Source organism: Bos indicus x Bos taurus, chromosome 1, assembly GCF_003369695.1.
Source record: "Bos indicus x Bos taurus breed Angus x Brahman F1 hybrid chromosome 1, Bos_hybrid_MaternalHap_v2.0, whole genome shotgun sequence".
NCBI lineage: Eukaryota > Metazoa > Chordata > Mammalia > Artiodactyla > Bovidae > Bos > Bos indicus x Bos taurus.
In genome coordinates, this window is record NC_040076.1 from 148,961,427 (window position 1) to 148,977,865 (window position 16,439).

The 16,439-nt window shown below is 36.9% G+C and overlaps 1 protein-coding gene across 3 annotated transcripts in view; it reads left to right on the top strand.

Moving 5' to 3' along the window:
• Positions 1-16,439, top strand: part of DYRK1A (dual specificity tyrosine phosphorylation regulated kinase 1A) — a 143,610-nt gene that overhangs the window by 44,393 nt on the left and 82,778 nt on the right. For 2 of the 3 annotated variants that reach the window (XM_027548898.1, XM_027548899.1), the window contains exon 2: positions 5,058-5,143. The exons of the other annotated variant lie outside the window; for it this stretch is intronic. In XM_027548898.1, the coding sequence (XP_027404699.1) occupies positions 5,134-5,143 (10 nt within the window). In that variant the 5' untranslated portion in view covers positions 5,058-5,133. The remainder of the gene's footprint in view (positions 1-5,057; positions 5,144-16,439) is intronic. 3 annotated transcript variants of the gene reach the window in all.

Sequence of the window (16,439 nt, forward strand, 5' to 3'; positions counted from 1 at the left end):
ATGTTATAATCAGAATTTCTCTGCCAGGCTGACTTTTCAGGAAAGTTACTTTTTTATTCTCCTAAACTGAAATATTTTTTACAAAGTGATTTACTGCTTATGAATTTTATTCATGTTTGGCCTGGTTGAGGCAGAAGAGTAAATGGTGAGACTTAAAATCAGACTTAGTCCACCTGGATTCTTGCAGGTGTGTAATTTTCTTATGACCATTTCGGTGATCCCTAGTGAGAGGATCTTGCAGTGGCGGAAAGCAGTGACGGAAAGAAGTGAACTTTGGTGTGGGACCAGAGTTCTCACGGTGTGACCTTAGGCCAGGCTGCTTGATCTGTCTGAGCCCTGGTGTCCCCGCTGGTGAAACAGGAGGGCCTGCTTGTTGGGTGTGTGTCAGTGTCTGTGAAGTGTGTCAGCTGAGTGGTTGGGGTATAGTGAAGGTCCTTTACTCTGCAGTTTTACTCATAATTTTGATTTAAACTCTTGTGCTTTTTGCATTTTCAGTTTTTTTTTTTTTTAAGACTGTGGGTATTTCCTTGGATTCTAGAGGAAGTCATAAATATTCTTGGTTTTTAGGATTTCTCTTGAAATCCCCAGTTAGTGAAAAGACTCCCCCCCACCCCCCCAATATCTCATTTGATCATCTTTTTGGGAATTAGGGTGATAGGTTTTTTTAATTGCGTGTTAGGTATCAAAACATTCCCTGTATGACTCCTTTGGCTGTTTTAATTCTTGAAAGTCTGCTTCTGAAATAAAGACATTTTTTTCTATGACTTCTTTACTCTATTAGTGTAAATGAGCAGAAGTGTATAAGGAAAGCGGGTCACAGTGTATGATTTGAATATAACCGCATAGTAATTTGATCCATGGAATAAAATTTTAGGTCCCTCAACTTTGTTTTCATTTTTGTAGCTTATTATTATTATATTTTTTTGTAGCTTATTCTTAATAGACATCTTCTGTACCATCTGAATTGTCCTTTTAAACCTCTTGCCTTTTGTTTTTTCCTGAGGGTTAAATTTTTAAAATTGTGAATATGAGAATATATAATACATAAAATTAAAAGATAATAAGCAACAGCTGTGTACTTCACCCAGCTTAAGAAATAAGATAGCTCCTACCAGTACTTTTGAAGCTTGTATCAGCTTGTATGTACTGATTTTTTTTTTGCCTGCTGTTTGCAATACTTCCCTACTATAGTTATTTTGAAACTAGGTAAAATTTTTAGTTTTTCAGTATAAAACATTGTGTCTTTAGAAAATACATCAATGACTGCCATTTAGTTCATTAAATAAAAGAAAGTGAAAGTTGCTCAGTGGTGTCCGACTCTTTGTGATCCCATATACTACACAGTCCATGGAATTCTCCAGGCCAGAATACTGGAGTGGGTAGCCTTTCCCCTCTCTAGGGGATTTTCCCTAACCAGGGATCGAACCCAGGTCTCCCACAATGCAGGCAGATTCTTTACCAGCTGACCCACAAGGAAAGCCCTTAGTTCATTAACTCTCGAGTTAATCTGGGTTTGCCATATCATGCTAATGCATTCATTTCAATCACAGTTTTGCCACTCTAGTTTTTTTTTTTTTTTTTTTTAGATTTGTACTGATTTTATAAATCTCAGCACAAGAGTACTTTCAGTCAGGTGTCTTCATATCCTCCCCCCCCCCTCCTCCCATCCCCTCTTGTCTCCCTGACCTCTCTTGAGAAAGAAGAGACACCAAGAGACCGCGTCTGTACTTTCCTGAGCATACCATGCACCAAAACTCAAGTTTGTTGAAATGATGTTAGTCCTCCCTGCACATGGGCTGTAGGTTGATTTTATGCAGTGATTTTCAGACAACTAGAAAAATGGTTTGTAAGTATAGCTTCAAAAACCACTTAAGCTCAGTTCCTAGATTGTTCATAGACTATTATATTGCCTTTGGCAAAATGTGAGCTAAAACATACTGTAAAAGATTTTGAGGATTATGGGAGGTTTCTGTGGTAAGGATAGTACATGTTTTTCATTAGCATCTAATTTTGCTCCATAATTTGTGAATGGTTCCATTTGTAGGGGAAAAGATAAAAAATTCGTTGTAGGTTTTTTTCAGAAAAAAATTAAAATATGACTGAATTTGTAAGCTTCTTTAGAAAGAAAATTGTATCTGTAGTTTGCAAAGTCCATTTGGTGTTTGCTGTATCCTAGTTGGCACCCCACTCCAGCACTCTTGCCTGGAAAATCCCATGGACGGAGGAGCCTGGTGGGCTGCAGTCCATGGGGTCGCTGAGAGTCGGACACGACTGAGCGACTTCACTTTCCCTTTTCACTTCCATGCATTGGAGAAGGAAATGGCAACCCACTCCAGTGTTCTTGCCTGGAGAATCCCAGGGACCGGGGAGCCTGGTGGGCTGCCGTCTATGGGGTCGCACAGAGTCAGACACGACTGAAGCGACTTAGCAGCAGCAGCAGTATCCTAGTTACTGTCAAAACTCAAATCTGATACAGACCATTGTTTTTTTGAAAAGTGACAAGCCTGAAGGATATATTGGAATAATCAATAGAATCTTTATTCAGTAATCCAATGTCTAGACTTGAGAAGTTTATCATTACTCAGTATATTCGGAGGAGGAAGTGGCACCCCACTCCAGTACTCTTGCCTGGAAAATCCCATGGACAGAAAAGCCTGGTAGGCTACAGTTTATGGGGTCGAAGAGTCGGACACGACTGAGCGACTTCACTTCACTTCACAGTATATGATGGTTTAGTTGCAGCATACCTCAGCAGCCAGTTTCCTAACTTGCTGAGATTCTTTATCCTTTGCTAAAGGCTGTTTTTCAAATGAGTAATAATTAAATGGTTGATTTTTTTCCCCCTAAGATGTCAGTTTTAGGGTGAGATCATTTTGATAATCCACAGGCAGATGCATTATCCTTTATGCCATTGGCCCACTCATCTTTTCCTGTTGAAGCCGTTGAAGTTGGCAGGGTATTGTGACATTTTACAGGTGAAGAATATAATGTTGAGAGCCTGAAGGATTTGAAAATGTGTAGTTCATAGCTAGAGATTTTAAATTTCACATGTTCCTTTACTGTAGTTTATGCTGAAATTATAAAGACTTTTATTATTATTATTTTTTAAGACCATTTATGAGGGGAAAAATTAGAAAACTATGTTTTTGAAGTAAAAACCTTTAATCTCGATTCATATATTATTTTGCAAGTAAAACTTTTGATGTGCTGCTTTTATGTTCATCTGTCTGTCTGTCCGTATCCCCCTTTCCTTCCCAGTTGGATACCAGTTGGTCTCATGCTTAGGGTTTTACTTGATACCATAGCAGCACCTAAACTGGAAAAGTGGTTTTTCAAGAATGGAATCTGGGATCGAGGAATGATTTCAGAGACAGGTGGTTCCTAATTTACAAGTAGTTCATACATGTAAACTGCTATCTCTGAGCTGCTCTTTCATGTTTTGAGCTTTTAAAGAACCCCAGGGGCTCAAAAGTAGGAGGAGAAATAAGTGAAAAGCAGAAATATTTGGGGGCAGTAAATACAGACTCAAACCCACTTGGCTAAAACTTTTCCTCACACTATCTCAGTCTTTTTTAATGTTATTTTGCAATACTACCAGAATTCTACCAGTTAGGGGTTTATTTGGTCTATTAGCACCCCACTCCAGTACTCTTGCCTGGAAAATCCCATGGATGGAGGAGCCTAGTAGGCTGCAGTCCATGGGGTCGCTAAGAGTCAGACACGACTGAGCGACTTCACTTTCCCTTTTCACTTTCATGCTTTGGAGAAGGAAATGGCAACCCACTCCAGTGTTCTTGCCTGGAGAATCCCAGGGACAGGGGAGCCTGGTGGGCTGCCGTCTATAGGGTCGCACAGAGTCGGACACGACTGAAGTGACTTAGCAGCAGCAGCTAGCATCCTTGTTGAAAACTGCAAATGTTAAAGTGAATTATTTCAGCCCAGTTGATTTCCTGTCACATACCTGAAGTGAACTCCATTGAGACAACAGGAACTTCGGGCTGGTAATTTAGGAACATATTGATACTCAGGGGAAAGGGTTATTACTCTTAGCAGGATGATTGGAGTGTCCTGATGTAAATTTAGGGAATTGAAAGCATCAAGAGTTGAGAGAGTGCTAACAAAGGAAAACAACCTACTTTAGAGTTTTTCCACATAAAGAGAGGATCTAGAATTGGTTAAGTTTCTGTGTTGCTCCTGCAGAGTCCCCAGTGCCCATGGCTGGTATAATATCTTTTGGTCTCAATAGATGGATGTCTTTTGGCTAGCCTGGGAACTTGGCCAACGTAAGCAACATTGTTTCATTTGGAATAATACTGAATTCCACAGTATCAATTTGAAAACTAGATTTTTAGACCAAACTCCTTTGTTGATTTCAGCCTGTGCTTGTCTTTGTCTTATCTGTTATTGTGTGCTCTTAGTTGACAACAGCCAGAGGGTGCTCTTGCTTTCCCCTTAAGTCGTGGAATTTGCTGGCCAATCATGAAATAGCAGCGGAAGTAATGAGTAGGAATTTAAAGTCAAAGAATTATAATAAGTAGGGGAAGCCACCGGGAGAGCAAAAGAGAGTTTGTGGGCTTGGAGGAGCAGTTGTGAGCAGTGTCTCAATTTACCTGTAACGCTGGAAGATTGACATCTGATTGTTCCTATAAAGCAACTTTCTTTACCTTTGATAGTAAGCCGTGGTGAAAAGTGAATTCACATTCGTACTGATTTGTGAATTGATGTAGATTATAAAATGTAGATATTTTTCTTCTGCTAAATTACATAGACTAGTGGAGTATTGACAGTTTATTTCATACCTAGAAATGTGTGACTTTTTTTGTTGGTAGTAGTCAGGTTTTAAAACTTTTTCTCCCTGGCAGTTACTTTATATTTTATATATAATTGGTTTTCATTAATGAAAATTATTTTCAAGTAAGCTTAAACAAATGTTAGCAAATGAATTTACAATCATTTTATCTCTGTTTTGGGGGTTGTGTTTACATTAGATGTTCCTCAATTAGGGGTAATTGTCTTGCATCCTTATCTCTTATCATAATCTGTTTTTCTTCACACAGTGTTGTAGTTTTGCTGCTGGACTCTTCCCTCCCTCCCCCCACCCCATCAGGATGATATGAGACTTGAAAGAAGACGATGCATACAGGTGACTCAAGTTTTGAAATACAGTAAAACTATGGCTGTCTGAGAGAATGTGGGAACTGGTGGTATATTTTGAGTGGGGGGGAGCTTTCTGATAAACAGCATTAGGGGGAGAATAGATCACTGAATGCAAAGATATAGTTGGGTTATTATTAGACTTGACTTTGGGCATCAGTTTGATAATCAGTAACTGAGAGTGGTATTAATACAAATACAGCATTGTAATTGCTAGTTCTTGACCTTTTCAAAAGGGGATGATTGGCTAAAGTACTTTGGTGAGATTTGAAGTGTTTCTGTTAAAGATAAATAAAATATTCACCTTTATCGGTGAATGTATGTTCCCCCAGATCGCTTTAGAGCAGAGCCGTAAAGGCTTATGGAGAACACGTTAGCGGTGTGTCTTAAATAAGACTCCAACCGTTATATTGAGGATGTTACACCCATATGTATGACTCCTTGAAACTGCGGTCTGGGGGTTTATGTTTTCTTTCCTGCCTCTCTCCATCCCTTCCTTCATTCCTCTCTTTCTCCTTCCTTTATTCCTTGTCTCCTCTTTTATCTTTTTATAGTTTGTATTTATATAGGAGAAGCAGTATAGAAGGCAGTTTTGAAAGAGTAGTTTTGATTGGTTTGTAATTAATTGAGGTGATCTTGTACATGGAAAAATGAAGGCTGTTGTATCTGTGGCTATGTTCAAACTCTTGAAAATGTAGTGTAGCTAATGGATAAGGTGTTATTAATGTTTAAATTTGAATGGTTTTAAATCAGGCTGATTAGGAGACATTTTGTTGAACCAAGCGGCTTGTATTTGTAGACCTGGACACAGATATTCTTGCTTGATTCATAAACTGAAAATGTGGTCTTTAACTGGAAAAGAAGTAACTACATAAATCTTGGATAGATACTTAATTACATTATTAGTGAAGGTGTTAAAATTTTTGTGATTGGTTTTTGGTTTTGGTGATCTTTGTTTTTCAAACAGAAAAAATTTACCTTTTTTTGACTTCAGAATGGAATTAAAAAAAAAAGTCTCAGGTGTACCATTTTGTATGAAGAAATGTGCTTGAATATATATTAATTATAGATCAAATCATATTTTACATTCATGAGGAACTCAGAGTCCGATGGTAATTCTTTTTTGAGTAAAAGGCGATTGAGTGATTATTGCTGTAACCTGTGTCTCAAGGGTGCACGCATGTGTTTGCCTGTACACACTAGAGGTAAACCATGGATACGTGCTGGCCGAGTGGCTGATGGAATCATCGTGATGCTGAGGCCGAGTATCAGTGTCATGGAGGAGTAAACAAGAAAGAATTTACAGAAAACATTGTAGAATTTTATGAAAATTGTGTTGTCAGATTTTATAAGTGTGACCTTCTGGTGCAGGAACAGTTTCTGAGCCCAGTCAGCTCCCGGGTTGCCCTTGGGCATGGTACTAGCACGTTGGCTATACCAAGTAGATGCTTACTTTCACCTGAGGTCAGTAGAGGAACAAAGTGTTCTGGGGGTGTCTCAAAAGACTTATCCATGAATATTAATGATTCTAGAGGTTTTCCCTTAAGGAACTTTGAGGTGGCAGAGTTGCTCTTTTATTTCTAGTTTATTGTCACAAGATACGAAAAAAGTTTCCAAGTAGCTCTTTTTCTTGAGAGGCTCATGGATGAACTGAAATATCTAAAGAGTAAATCCGGTTTATAAAGATTATCTAGTTCATTTTATGAGTGCTAGAACACACAGAAAATTTACAAATATCAGATTTGTGGTGTAATCTAGTCTCTTACTCAGCCCTGTAGTCTTTAAAAATTACCAACATTTAATGGCTGATAAAGGGAAAGACTGAAGAAGGAAGGTTTGACTCTGATGTGTATATTAGCTGTTGGTGTATTTCCCCTTCAATAGTTTGAAAGTTAATAATTGGTTTTGAATGTAAAATTAACAGCTTTTATAACCATCATTAATTAATACAGTTTGCTCTGGTTTTATGATGCACACATTTATTATTCAGCGGACAGGATTTTAACATGTAAAAGCTCATAAGGAGTTTTTCACTGGGAGTTATTTCTAGAATGTTTTTGCATACTTGGAAGTGAGTGTTGTTTCCCCAGGCATTCATGATCTTGACTGTAGGTTGGTAAGATGTGACGATGCCTTACTCTCATGCTGCTTCATTGTAGGTGCTCGTTCAGGGATGCTAGGAAGGACATTGAAATATGTTTTGACTGACTGCGCTTTTCAAAAGCCAAAGCTTAATAATTGATTTTTACTGAACAGAAAGCTAAACTTTAATATATCTTTAGTACATGTGTTGATAGGTGTTTCTGTACTTGTTAAATTTGAGGGCATTTTTCACATTTTAAAATACAGTTAGGCTGTATATTAGGTAAGATTGGATTATTTTTTGATCTTTGGAAGAAAAATCACTTATGACCAAACATTCGTTTCGCTAACATTTGCTTTGTACCAGGTGCGATAGTAGTGCTTGGCTTGTAAGGATTCCTTTGCTTGGGAATCAAGGAACACATTTCACCTGAAAGAGGGAGAAGATATATAAACAAATTATGCAGTGGATGTTTATGATAAATTTTAGATCCTTGTCTGTTGAATTCAAGGTACCTAGAGTAAAAATAGAAAACACTTTCTGGTTAAGGCATTCGGAGTAATGTCTTCACCTGATACCTACATGTTGTCAAAATCTACTTTTGTGTCCCACTCTTCTTTTCTGAGCTCCAGACTTACATAACTGCCTCCTAGGTGTCTCTCCTGCACACATTTTCTCCTCTCTTATTTATTCCTGTTAGTGATGAGTGACACCATTCTACCCAAGCATGCGATCATCCTGAGAACCTAGGAGCTACTGCTCACTCCTTTGAATTAAGCAGTAACCAAATTCAGTTTATTTAGAATGTAGAAAGTACTTAGGAGATTAAATTTGGAAAATGCACTGCCTCAGAGGTCACTGTGCACATTAACATAAAAGCACTTGCATTTTTCATATTTATTTGATAAAAGGACCTCCTCTTCCTTTTATTTCTTATTTATACCTATTAACATTCAGTGGAACGTTAATCGGAAAAGCTGTTGGTTACAGCAGATGATACTATACTTTGCTGGGCTTCTTTAACAACGGAAATATTTTTATTTTTAATAATAGTGATAAGCTAGTTATTTGAAAACTTGAAATAGTTCTAGAACATACAGAACTATAACTATTTGAGGATGAACATTATAAATTTATTTTAAATTCTGCTGATTTGATCATATGTCTTCCATATTTCTATAAACTTAAGTGATTAAAGCTATTTGATGTGGTAGTTTTAACAGATTAAAATGTGAGTTTTGTGGGACAAAGTTTGCATACTACAGTGATCACAGGAGTATGGCATATTATAATATTATACAGCAATTAGAAATCAGATCTGTAAACTTAAATAAAGTCAACTTCTGTAGTCCCATTTATATACACAGGGTGCACGGAGGGGAATAAAAGGATTTGTGTATTTTGATATTTGAGAGTGTATTGCCCATTTCGCTCCTTTTGGTCTCGTTCTTCACATGGTCCTGTGTAAATAGGCTTTTCCTATATGTGTTTTCCCTTCTTTAGTTCTCATTCGTTTCTTAATCCTGAGCGGTCTGATTTTGTGCTTAATAATTCAACAGGTTGATGGTTTTTGGTGAATGGTTAAATCCAGTGGATTTATTTTTGCCCTCAGGTTTTAAGTTTTTCTCCCTGTTGACTCGGTAATGTAGTATCAGTGAAAAAATCGGGAAATTTATAAGACTATGGATGAGTGGAAGGAAACATACCCAGCGTTCTACTGCCCATTGCGCTAGGGCACTTTCTCTTCCAGTATTTTGTTCTTGATGCCATTTTTTATTAAGATCATCTGAATAGGTTGGTGTGCTTGGGTAGAATCTTTTTTCATATTGTTTATATTTTCTCTTTTATTGCCCAGCATTATATTGTGAACATTTCCCTGTGTCATCAAAAACTTACTAGCTATAGTGGTCTGTTGTTCCTTTCAACTTGGAGCATATTCAGAGCATTCAGAACTGTAACATTTTGAGGGCACATTATTTTAGAGATTTATTTTAAAATATGTGATTTGAAGCTGTTTCTTTAAATGCTCATTTCCTAGTTAAGTTAGATGTCTTTGGGACTTTTTTTTAAGTTTTCCTTTTCACTTTTTTAAAAAGTACTAACATTTGTGCGTGAGTGTTTGTTCATATATTGAATTATTGCCTTGTAGTTTGTCCCTAGGAGTGTAAGTATTTTAGCTCATAGGGCTTAAAGAATTTTAAAACCCTTCGTACAACTCTTTAGAAAGGTGTTTGGTAAATGTACCAGTTTATACTTATTAGCATTAGACAAATGTTTGTCTTTTTAATATATCTTTTCGAGCAGTGAGTATTATAGTTAAAAATAAGTTTCCAATTCACCTGGCAAAGAGAAGAATCTTCTGTTTTAGAAAATTTTATAAAAGTGATAGTGTGTTCTCAGTGGAGGAAAAAGTTTAGTTGTTTCTGAAATGCATAAAGCGACAAACCTAACATAGTTCAGTAAATATTCTTCTCCCAGGATTCTTTCTACCAAGTGGTTTTGTTTTATGCTTTTATGGCATTTGCATATGTTAGCTTGCCATTTTTTGGTCCCAGCTAATCTGATTCTCAGGCGTATTTGCATTTTTGTGTCCTGTGTCTAACAGGGTTCTTGTGACATAGAAAGTGTTCAATGAATACTTGTTAAAAGAATAAAAATTGTTACTCTTATTGATGCCTAAAAATATCTACTCGGAATGTCTGCTTTAATAAATTTCTATTACTATTTCTATATATTAATAATAAATAAATTTCAGGTGGTTTTAAGAGTTCCACATTATTTTCCATTTCCTTTTATGTTTCCTTTTTTTTTTTTTTTTTACTGTTTCTGGTTTCTAGATGAAAGTGATTAATAATGATTGCATCAGGTGTGTGTCTCATAAAAGAACATAGGATATTTATAGAGAAGATGGTGGAAAACCTGAGGTTAGCCATGTTGTAAAGTTGTATTTCTTAGGCCTTAGTACCTTTATTTAAGACCTCGGTGAAAGCAAATGGATCCGTACTCATTATTCTAAATTGTAGGGATACTTGCTAAATGTACCTTCAGAGGAATGTATGAGATCTGGGGAGATAACAGTAGGACATAGTTGTTTGAATCTTGACAGTTTTCCCTAAATACAGAGTAACTGGCATGGCAAAACCAAAAATTGATGGACACTTTCTCTAAAACAGTATCACCACAAACTCTTAATAGAAGTAGATGAGGACCAGTCTCCAATAACTACAGGACCTGCATGGTGTCAACACTTGTATTGAAAGATTCAGAAGAAAGCAGCAGGAATTTGATGGACTTGTGAACAGGAGAACCCCAAGCTAGCTAACAAAAAGTCCCTGCAAAGTGTGGCAAGAAAGGTTGAGAACAGCAGCTAAAATGAAGAGATGTTTGTGAGTTCTCAGTATATCAGGGGCCCACAGTGAACTCTGTGGTGGCAGAGCCCTCTGGTGCCTATGAATCTTCAAAACCGACCACTTGAAGTTCCCTTCCTGGTCAGAGTCCCACACTGAGGAGACACTGCTGATAATGGAATCCAGATGAAACAGGATGAAGACCATGGGGGAGAAGGGGAGAAGGGCAGGTAAGATAGGGGGAAGGTGGAAGTACAAGAGACCTCAGTCATGAGACTGTGTTTTGGTATGCTTCGTTTCCTCTTGAGGAAGACAGAGGAGGACTTACTGAACCTGGAAAATCTACTCTAGCTTCCTAAAAGTTTTTTTATTTTGCATGAAAGAGAGCAACTGACTCAGTCAAATTCCCCCCCGAGTTTACTTTCATAAGAAAAAAGGAATGAGAGAAAAATATATCTGCAGACAGTGAAAGCATGCTGGAAAGAAATGTTTATAAAACAAATGAAAACTATAGCCTGATGTTTCTAAATGAATTCAAGCTCAAAGAAATTTAGAAGATGATACAAATATGGAGTGTTAGTCCCTCAGTCATGTCCAGCTCTTTTCGACCCCATGGACTGTAGCCCACCAGGCTCCTCTGTCCATGGGATTCTCCAGGCATTAATACTGGAGTGGGTTGCCATGCCCTCCTCCAGGGGATCTTCCTGACCCAGGGATCAAACCTGAGCCTCTTGGGTCTCCTGCATTGGCAGGTGGATTCTTTACCACTAGCGCCACCTGGGAAGGTGTGGGAAGAGCAACAGAAATCTGAATAAGGAAATCTTAGAAATGGTAAAGAGAAATAAAGAATCATTTGAAAAATGAAGCTCGACTAGAAGGTACGCTAAAGTGAAACAAACAATAGAAAATGTCTTCGGAGAAACAGAAGATAAATAGGAGACAAAAATTTTAAAAAAAGAAGAAAAAGAAATGTTCTAGAAAAGGTGACATTTACCAAAGAGAGGCAAAGAAATATCAACATAGAAACAATACCAGAGTCTCTGAAGAGGAACCAGAGCAGTGAAACTTAATAAATTCTAATAATTATAATTCAGGTAAATTTCCTGAAATTAAAAAAAAAGAAAAAGGGTTACCACTACATTTGAAAAGTTATATAGTTGGAGAAATTGATCCAGAAATGACTACCATGTAGATATATTCTTTAAACATTATTGGACTTTGAAGAAAATTCTTGGAGTATGTAGGCAAAGATCCAAATCTTTAAGGGGAAGATTGTTGGATTATTTGGTTTTGATAACAGTGCTTTATTCTGGAAACAGTGGAATAACCACATCTAATAAACACAAGGAGAACAAATAAGAGCCAGGAGTTTTATATCCAGCTAAATTGACTCAAGTATGAAAACAGCGAACAAAATGTTACGAATGTGAATATGAATTTGGAGGCTGTTCTTTCTTTGAGCACTTCTTAAGGAATCTACCAGGGAGTAAACTTCGGCAACCCAGGAGACGGCAGGGACACTGACCTAAAAGGACCTTTAAAGAGGTACTTGTGGAACTTAAATGATGCTTATGCATGAGTATAATATGTAATGGCTAGATTCTCTGCAATGAAGATACAGTAGAAACAACAACATAAAGAAAGAATAAAGTTCTGATTGCATCAGTTACTAATGGGAAATAAAAGACTCCTTCAGATTGGATGCTTGGAGAAGAGGCGGGAGGGGCAAGTTGGTAATTGAATTTCAGTGGTGTTACAAGTCGGGGAAACAGCAGGTCATGCTTCTTCACCCCTAGACACATGATGAAAAGAAAGGAAAGCAGAAGGGATTTGGGGAACTACCAGAACGAAATACACAGCTCCACATCTCACTTTCTTCGTAGGAAGGGGAATAGGAAGCATGGTAGTAGCAAGATGACCTCACAGTGGAGTGCCGAGTGCTCACATAGCTGGTGCCTGATAGATGTGGCCTATTTCTATTATTTTTATTCTCTCCCCTCTCAGTGGTTATTACCATACTATTTATGCTTATTTTGAGCTTGCATTTTCTTGAATTTACCCTTGTTTTGAGAATTTGACCTGTCTTCTCAAATCACCTGTTTAGTGTTTCAAATTTTATCAGACTTAACAGTTAATTAAAATTCATCTCATTTACATAATTTAAAATTGTGTTGAAGGACTGTTTTATTTATAATGCTGATTTTTTCCTACTTATTGGTATTACTCAGGTTTTATTTGCAGGAGCAGGGTAGATAGGGAAAAAAATGTGTTGGAGTAAAGAGTTTTCTTCTGGTAACCCAAGTTACTTGAAAAACTAACGTTTTGTTTTTTTCATATACTTGAAGTGATAATCTAATACCATTTTTACATGAGTCTAGTAGAAAAAGATTTTGTTACAGTTACGCAGATTTACTGGTAAAAAGATCTGAAATACTTTAGTTCTCCTTCTTCCCCATTCAGTAAAACACAAAATGTAATTTTTTTCCCTCTCTTTGAGGGCATGGACTTTCCCCTGTCCTGTGTGTGTTGGTGAATATTCTTTGATAAATTACACATCATGAAATTCTTGCATCTTATCCGGTTCAGTTTTCAGTGAACTTTTACAGCTGTGCAGCTGTCCCCACCACAGTCCTATTTACGTATTTTTAGTTAAAAGTAATTTGAGTTCAGATAGAACTTCTGTAAAGAAGAAAATGAAAATCAGTAATCCAAATAATTGGAATATCACTATTTTTTTAGTTGATGTATTTTTGCTCGTTATGCCTTTTTTACATGGGGCTCCTTCGAACAGGATTGAAGAGGCAAATGGGGTCACCTTTTACTTTCTCTAGTCTTGTAAAATTTAAACATTTCCCCATCTTTTTTTTTTTTCCTTTTTTTCCCCAATCTTTTATAACATCATTTTTCATGAGTAATTAGTATTCTACGAATCAGTTACTATTCCCCATTGTTGCTGATTAGTTCATAATGATGTTGAAGTGAATGTTGTGGTAGACCTTGTGTTCATGTGTGATTTACTGCCCTAGGTCTAGTCTTGGAGGTTGCATTTATTGGGTTAAAGGGCATGTACATTTTTAAGACTTCTGATACATATTTTCAAATGTCTTTTTTAAAGAACAGATTAGGCTTTTACCAGCTGTACAGCACAATTTTACCCCACTGTAGAATCCTGAATATTTAAAAATATTTGCCAATTTGATAGGGAAAACATAACTTAATACTTTAATTTGCCTTTATTTGAATATTAGTGAGGCTGAGTATGTGTTTATATGGTCTGTGATTTTCCTTTTAGTATTTTTTGCTGATATTTCTCGAGTATTATTTTTTTTTTTTAATTTCATTTTCTTGAGAGTTCCTCATTGACTATTGGTATATGTCAGGAACCATTCTAAATGATTTACATTTATTAACTCATTTTTTTCTTGATGGTGACTCTTAGATTGGTGTGATGATTAACCCAGCCAGAAGTTAGTAGCCTGCCCCAGGTCACACAGCTAGTCAGGGATGGAGCTTGCTTAGCCAGTATATTCCTGCTTTTGTTACTTCTCTTGAACTTTCTGGTTTACATTTGTCTTTTAATTTTGTTCATAGTATCGTTTTATACAGGAGCTTTAAGTTTTTGTATGGAGGGTCTAGGGCTTATTTATTAGTGTAATGCCTGAAAATATAATCGATTCTCAAATATTTGTTGAACAGATGAGAATAAATCCATTAACAATCTGTTGATGGTGGTGACCTTTTACTTGGTGTATTGTATATCCTCTTTTACAGGGATTTCCAAGGGCTTCATAAATAATTTACTCTTTGGTGTTGATAAGATACAGAGAGCTTATCTGTATTAGCTTTCCTGGAAAATCTGTGGAAGTAATTACTGCTTTAAAAAGAAACGTGTTCTTAAACAAGCACATATGAGTGGTGAAGAAAATGTAGTATTGACAGATTTGAATTGTAGATTCAAGTGAAATAAAATATTTGTTTTGAGTGTAGGAATACTTTAAGGGAGTTTGGTTTTCATAGTTTTAGAAAATGGATCAACTTGGCCATTATTTGAAAAGTTTGTTAAAGTAAATTTTGGTTTATTTTAAGGAGTAAAGAGTCTTTAAAAGGAAAACCCAAACTAAAAAAGCTGATGTAAAAAGTTACAGCTTAAGGTTTTGACAGTGTAGCTTGAGTACTCCACAGGAATCATTTAGTACTGCACTTCTCTCAGTGGGCTTTCTCCCTTTTTCTTTGACAGCAGGCTACTGTTGACTGGTCCCTCTTGAGCTTGGTTGAAGCCTTTGTTTCCTTTAAATGCTAGTCTTATTAAAAAGTGTAGACATCCATATTGTTAAGTGGGCCTTATGTTAGAGATTCAGGAGCTGTACAAATAAGTTCACTTCCATTTTTTCACATGATCCACAAAATATACATGGGAGCAAGTACTCAGAAAGTAGATCCTTGAAAATGTAAACTATTATTTTGTTAATGGAAACCTAGATCTGCATTATATAAAGTTATAAAAGTTAAAAGATTTGTTGAATGCTTGCTTTTTCTAGAACCTCCTGGTTACAACCAACCTTTTGTTCGCCCTTACTAGTAGTAGTATTTTTTAAGCCATGCTTAAATGACGTGTTAAAATCAGATTTGTACTTTTTTTCTATATTAAGCATGAATTACTCAATTTACAGGTGTATAGTTAATAATTCTGGAAGTAAAAATGAAATAGCAGTTTTCCTTTTCCTCATTCTCACTCCTTAGTGGTAAAATCCCTTTTAATATTCAGTTTTTAAATTCTTCCTTTGGTTACTTAACATCACTTTCAATAGAGTAATGTGTTTATAGATCTATTTTATTATTTAAGAAACTAAAGACTGTCCTGTGAGAAAGAGGAAATCAGATAGCTCTGTGTGCTTTTCTTTCTGCCAATTTCTATTTCTCTTTTAAATTTTTTCTGTTATTATTACAACTTTATAAAATTGATTTAAATTTCTCTTTCTTGACCTGTCCTGTTTTCCCAAGATACAAAATGAGAGCTTTGGTTCCCTTTCTTTTCGTCTTGCAGCCTTTGTCTGCCAGACAGTGGCTTTCACGTTGCATACAAGGATGCGCACTTACATATCTTTCCTGAACTGTAATTGGCTCCATGGTTTTTTATCTTGAGGTTCTGTTGAAAATTAAAAACAAGAAAACTGTACTGGAAAATTGCTGAGTGGATTAGGACCTAGAGAAGGAGATGTATGTCACCAAGCTTCTTCCACTCAAAGGAGGAATGTTAACACTGGGATTGGAGGTGTAGTGTAATGTCATGATGATTTTCAAAAATGATTTAATTGTGTGCTGTGCAGATTTTCACTGGGCAAAAAGTTTTGTTTTAAATCAGAGGCAGAGTAATTGTTTACAATACTTGTCACCTTTGTTCGGTCTGCGAGAAGGCCCTCTTTTACAATATTTTAATGAAAAATACTTATAACAACCCCTGTTGCCCCACTCAAGAATCTGACCTCCATGTGCCATTATCAGCTTCTGTCCCAGTTGCGGGGGCAAATGCAGGTTTGGGGTTTGTGGTGAGACGCCAGGCAGATGGCCTCAGTTTAGTGGGTGTGAATGGGGGTCTTGGCAAGAGGGGTCTCACCCTTTCATTGCCAGGTGAGAGGGTCCCAGGGAGCAGAGTGGCTCTGCTGCTCCTTACTAGCCCTTCTGTGGCAGGTGGCGTAGTGTCTTCCAGGGCTTTTTTTTTTTTGCCTCAGCCTGAGGGTGACTGACCTCTTTGTTTGAGTGGCTGAGACTGAGTGTGTTGACTGCGATAGATGCTTCTTTGAGCAGTTGGGAGAGGCTGACCACACAGCACATAGTTGTCTGGTAGCCAGGCTCCC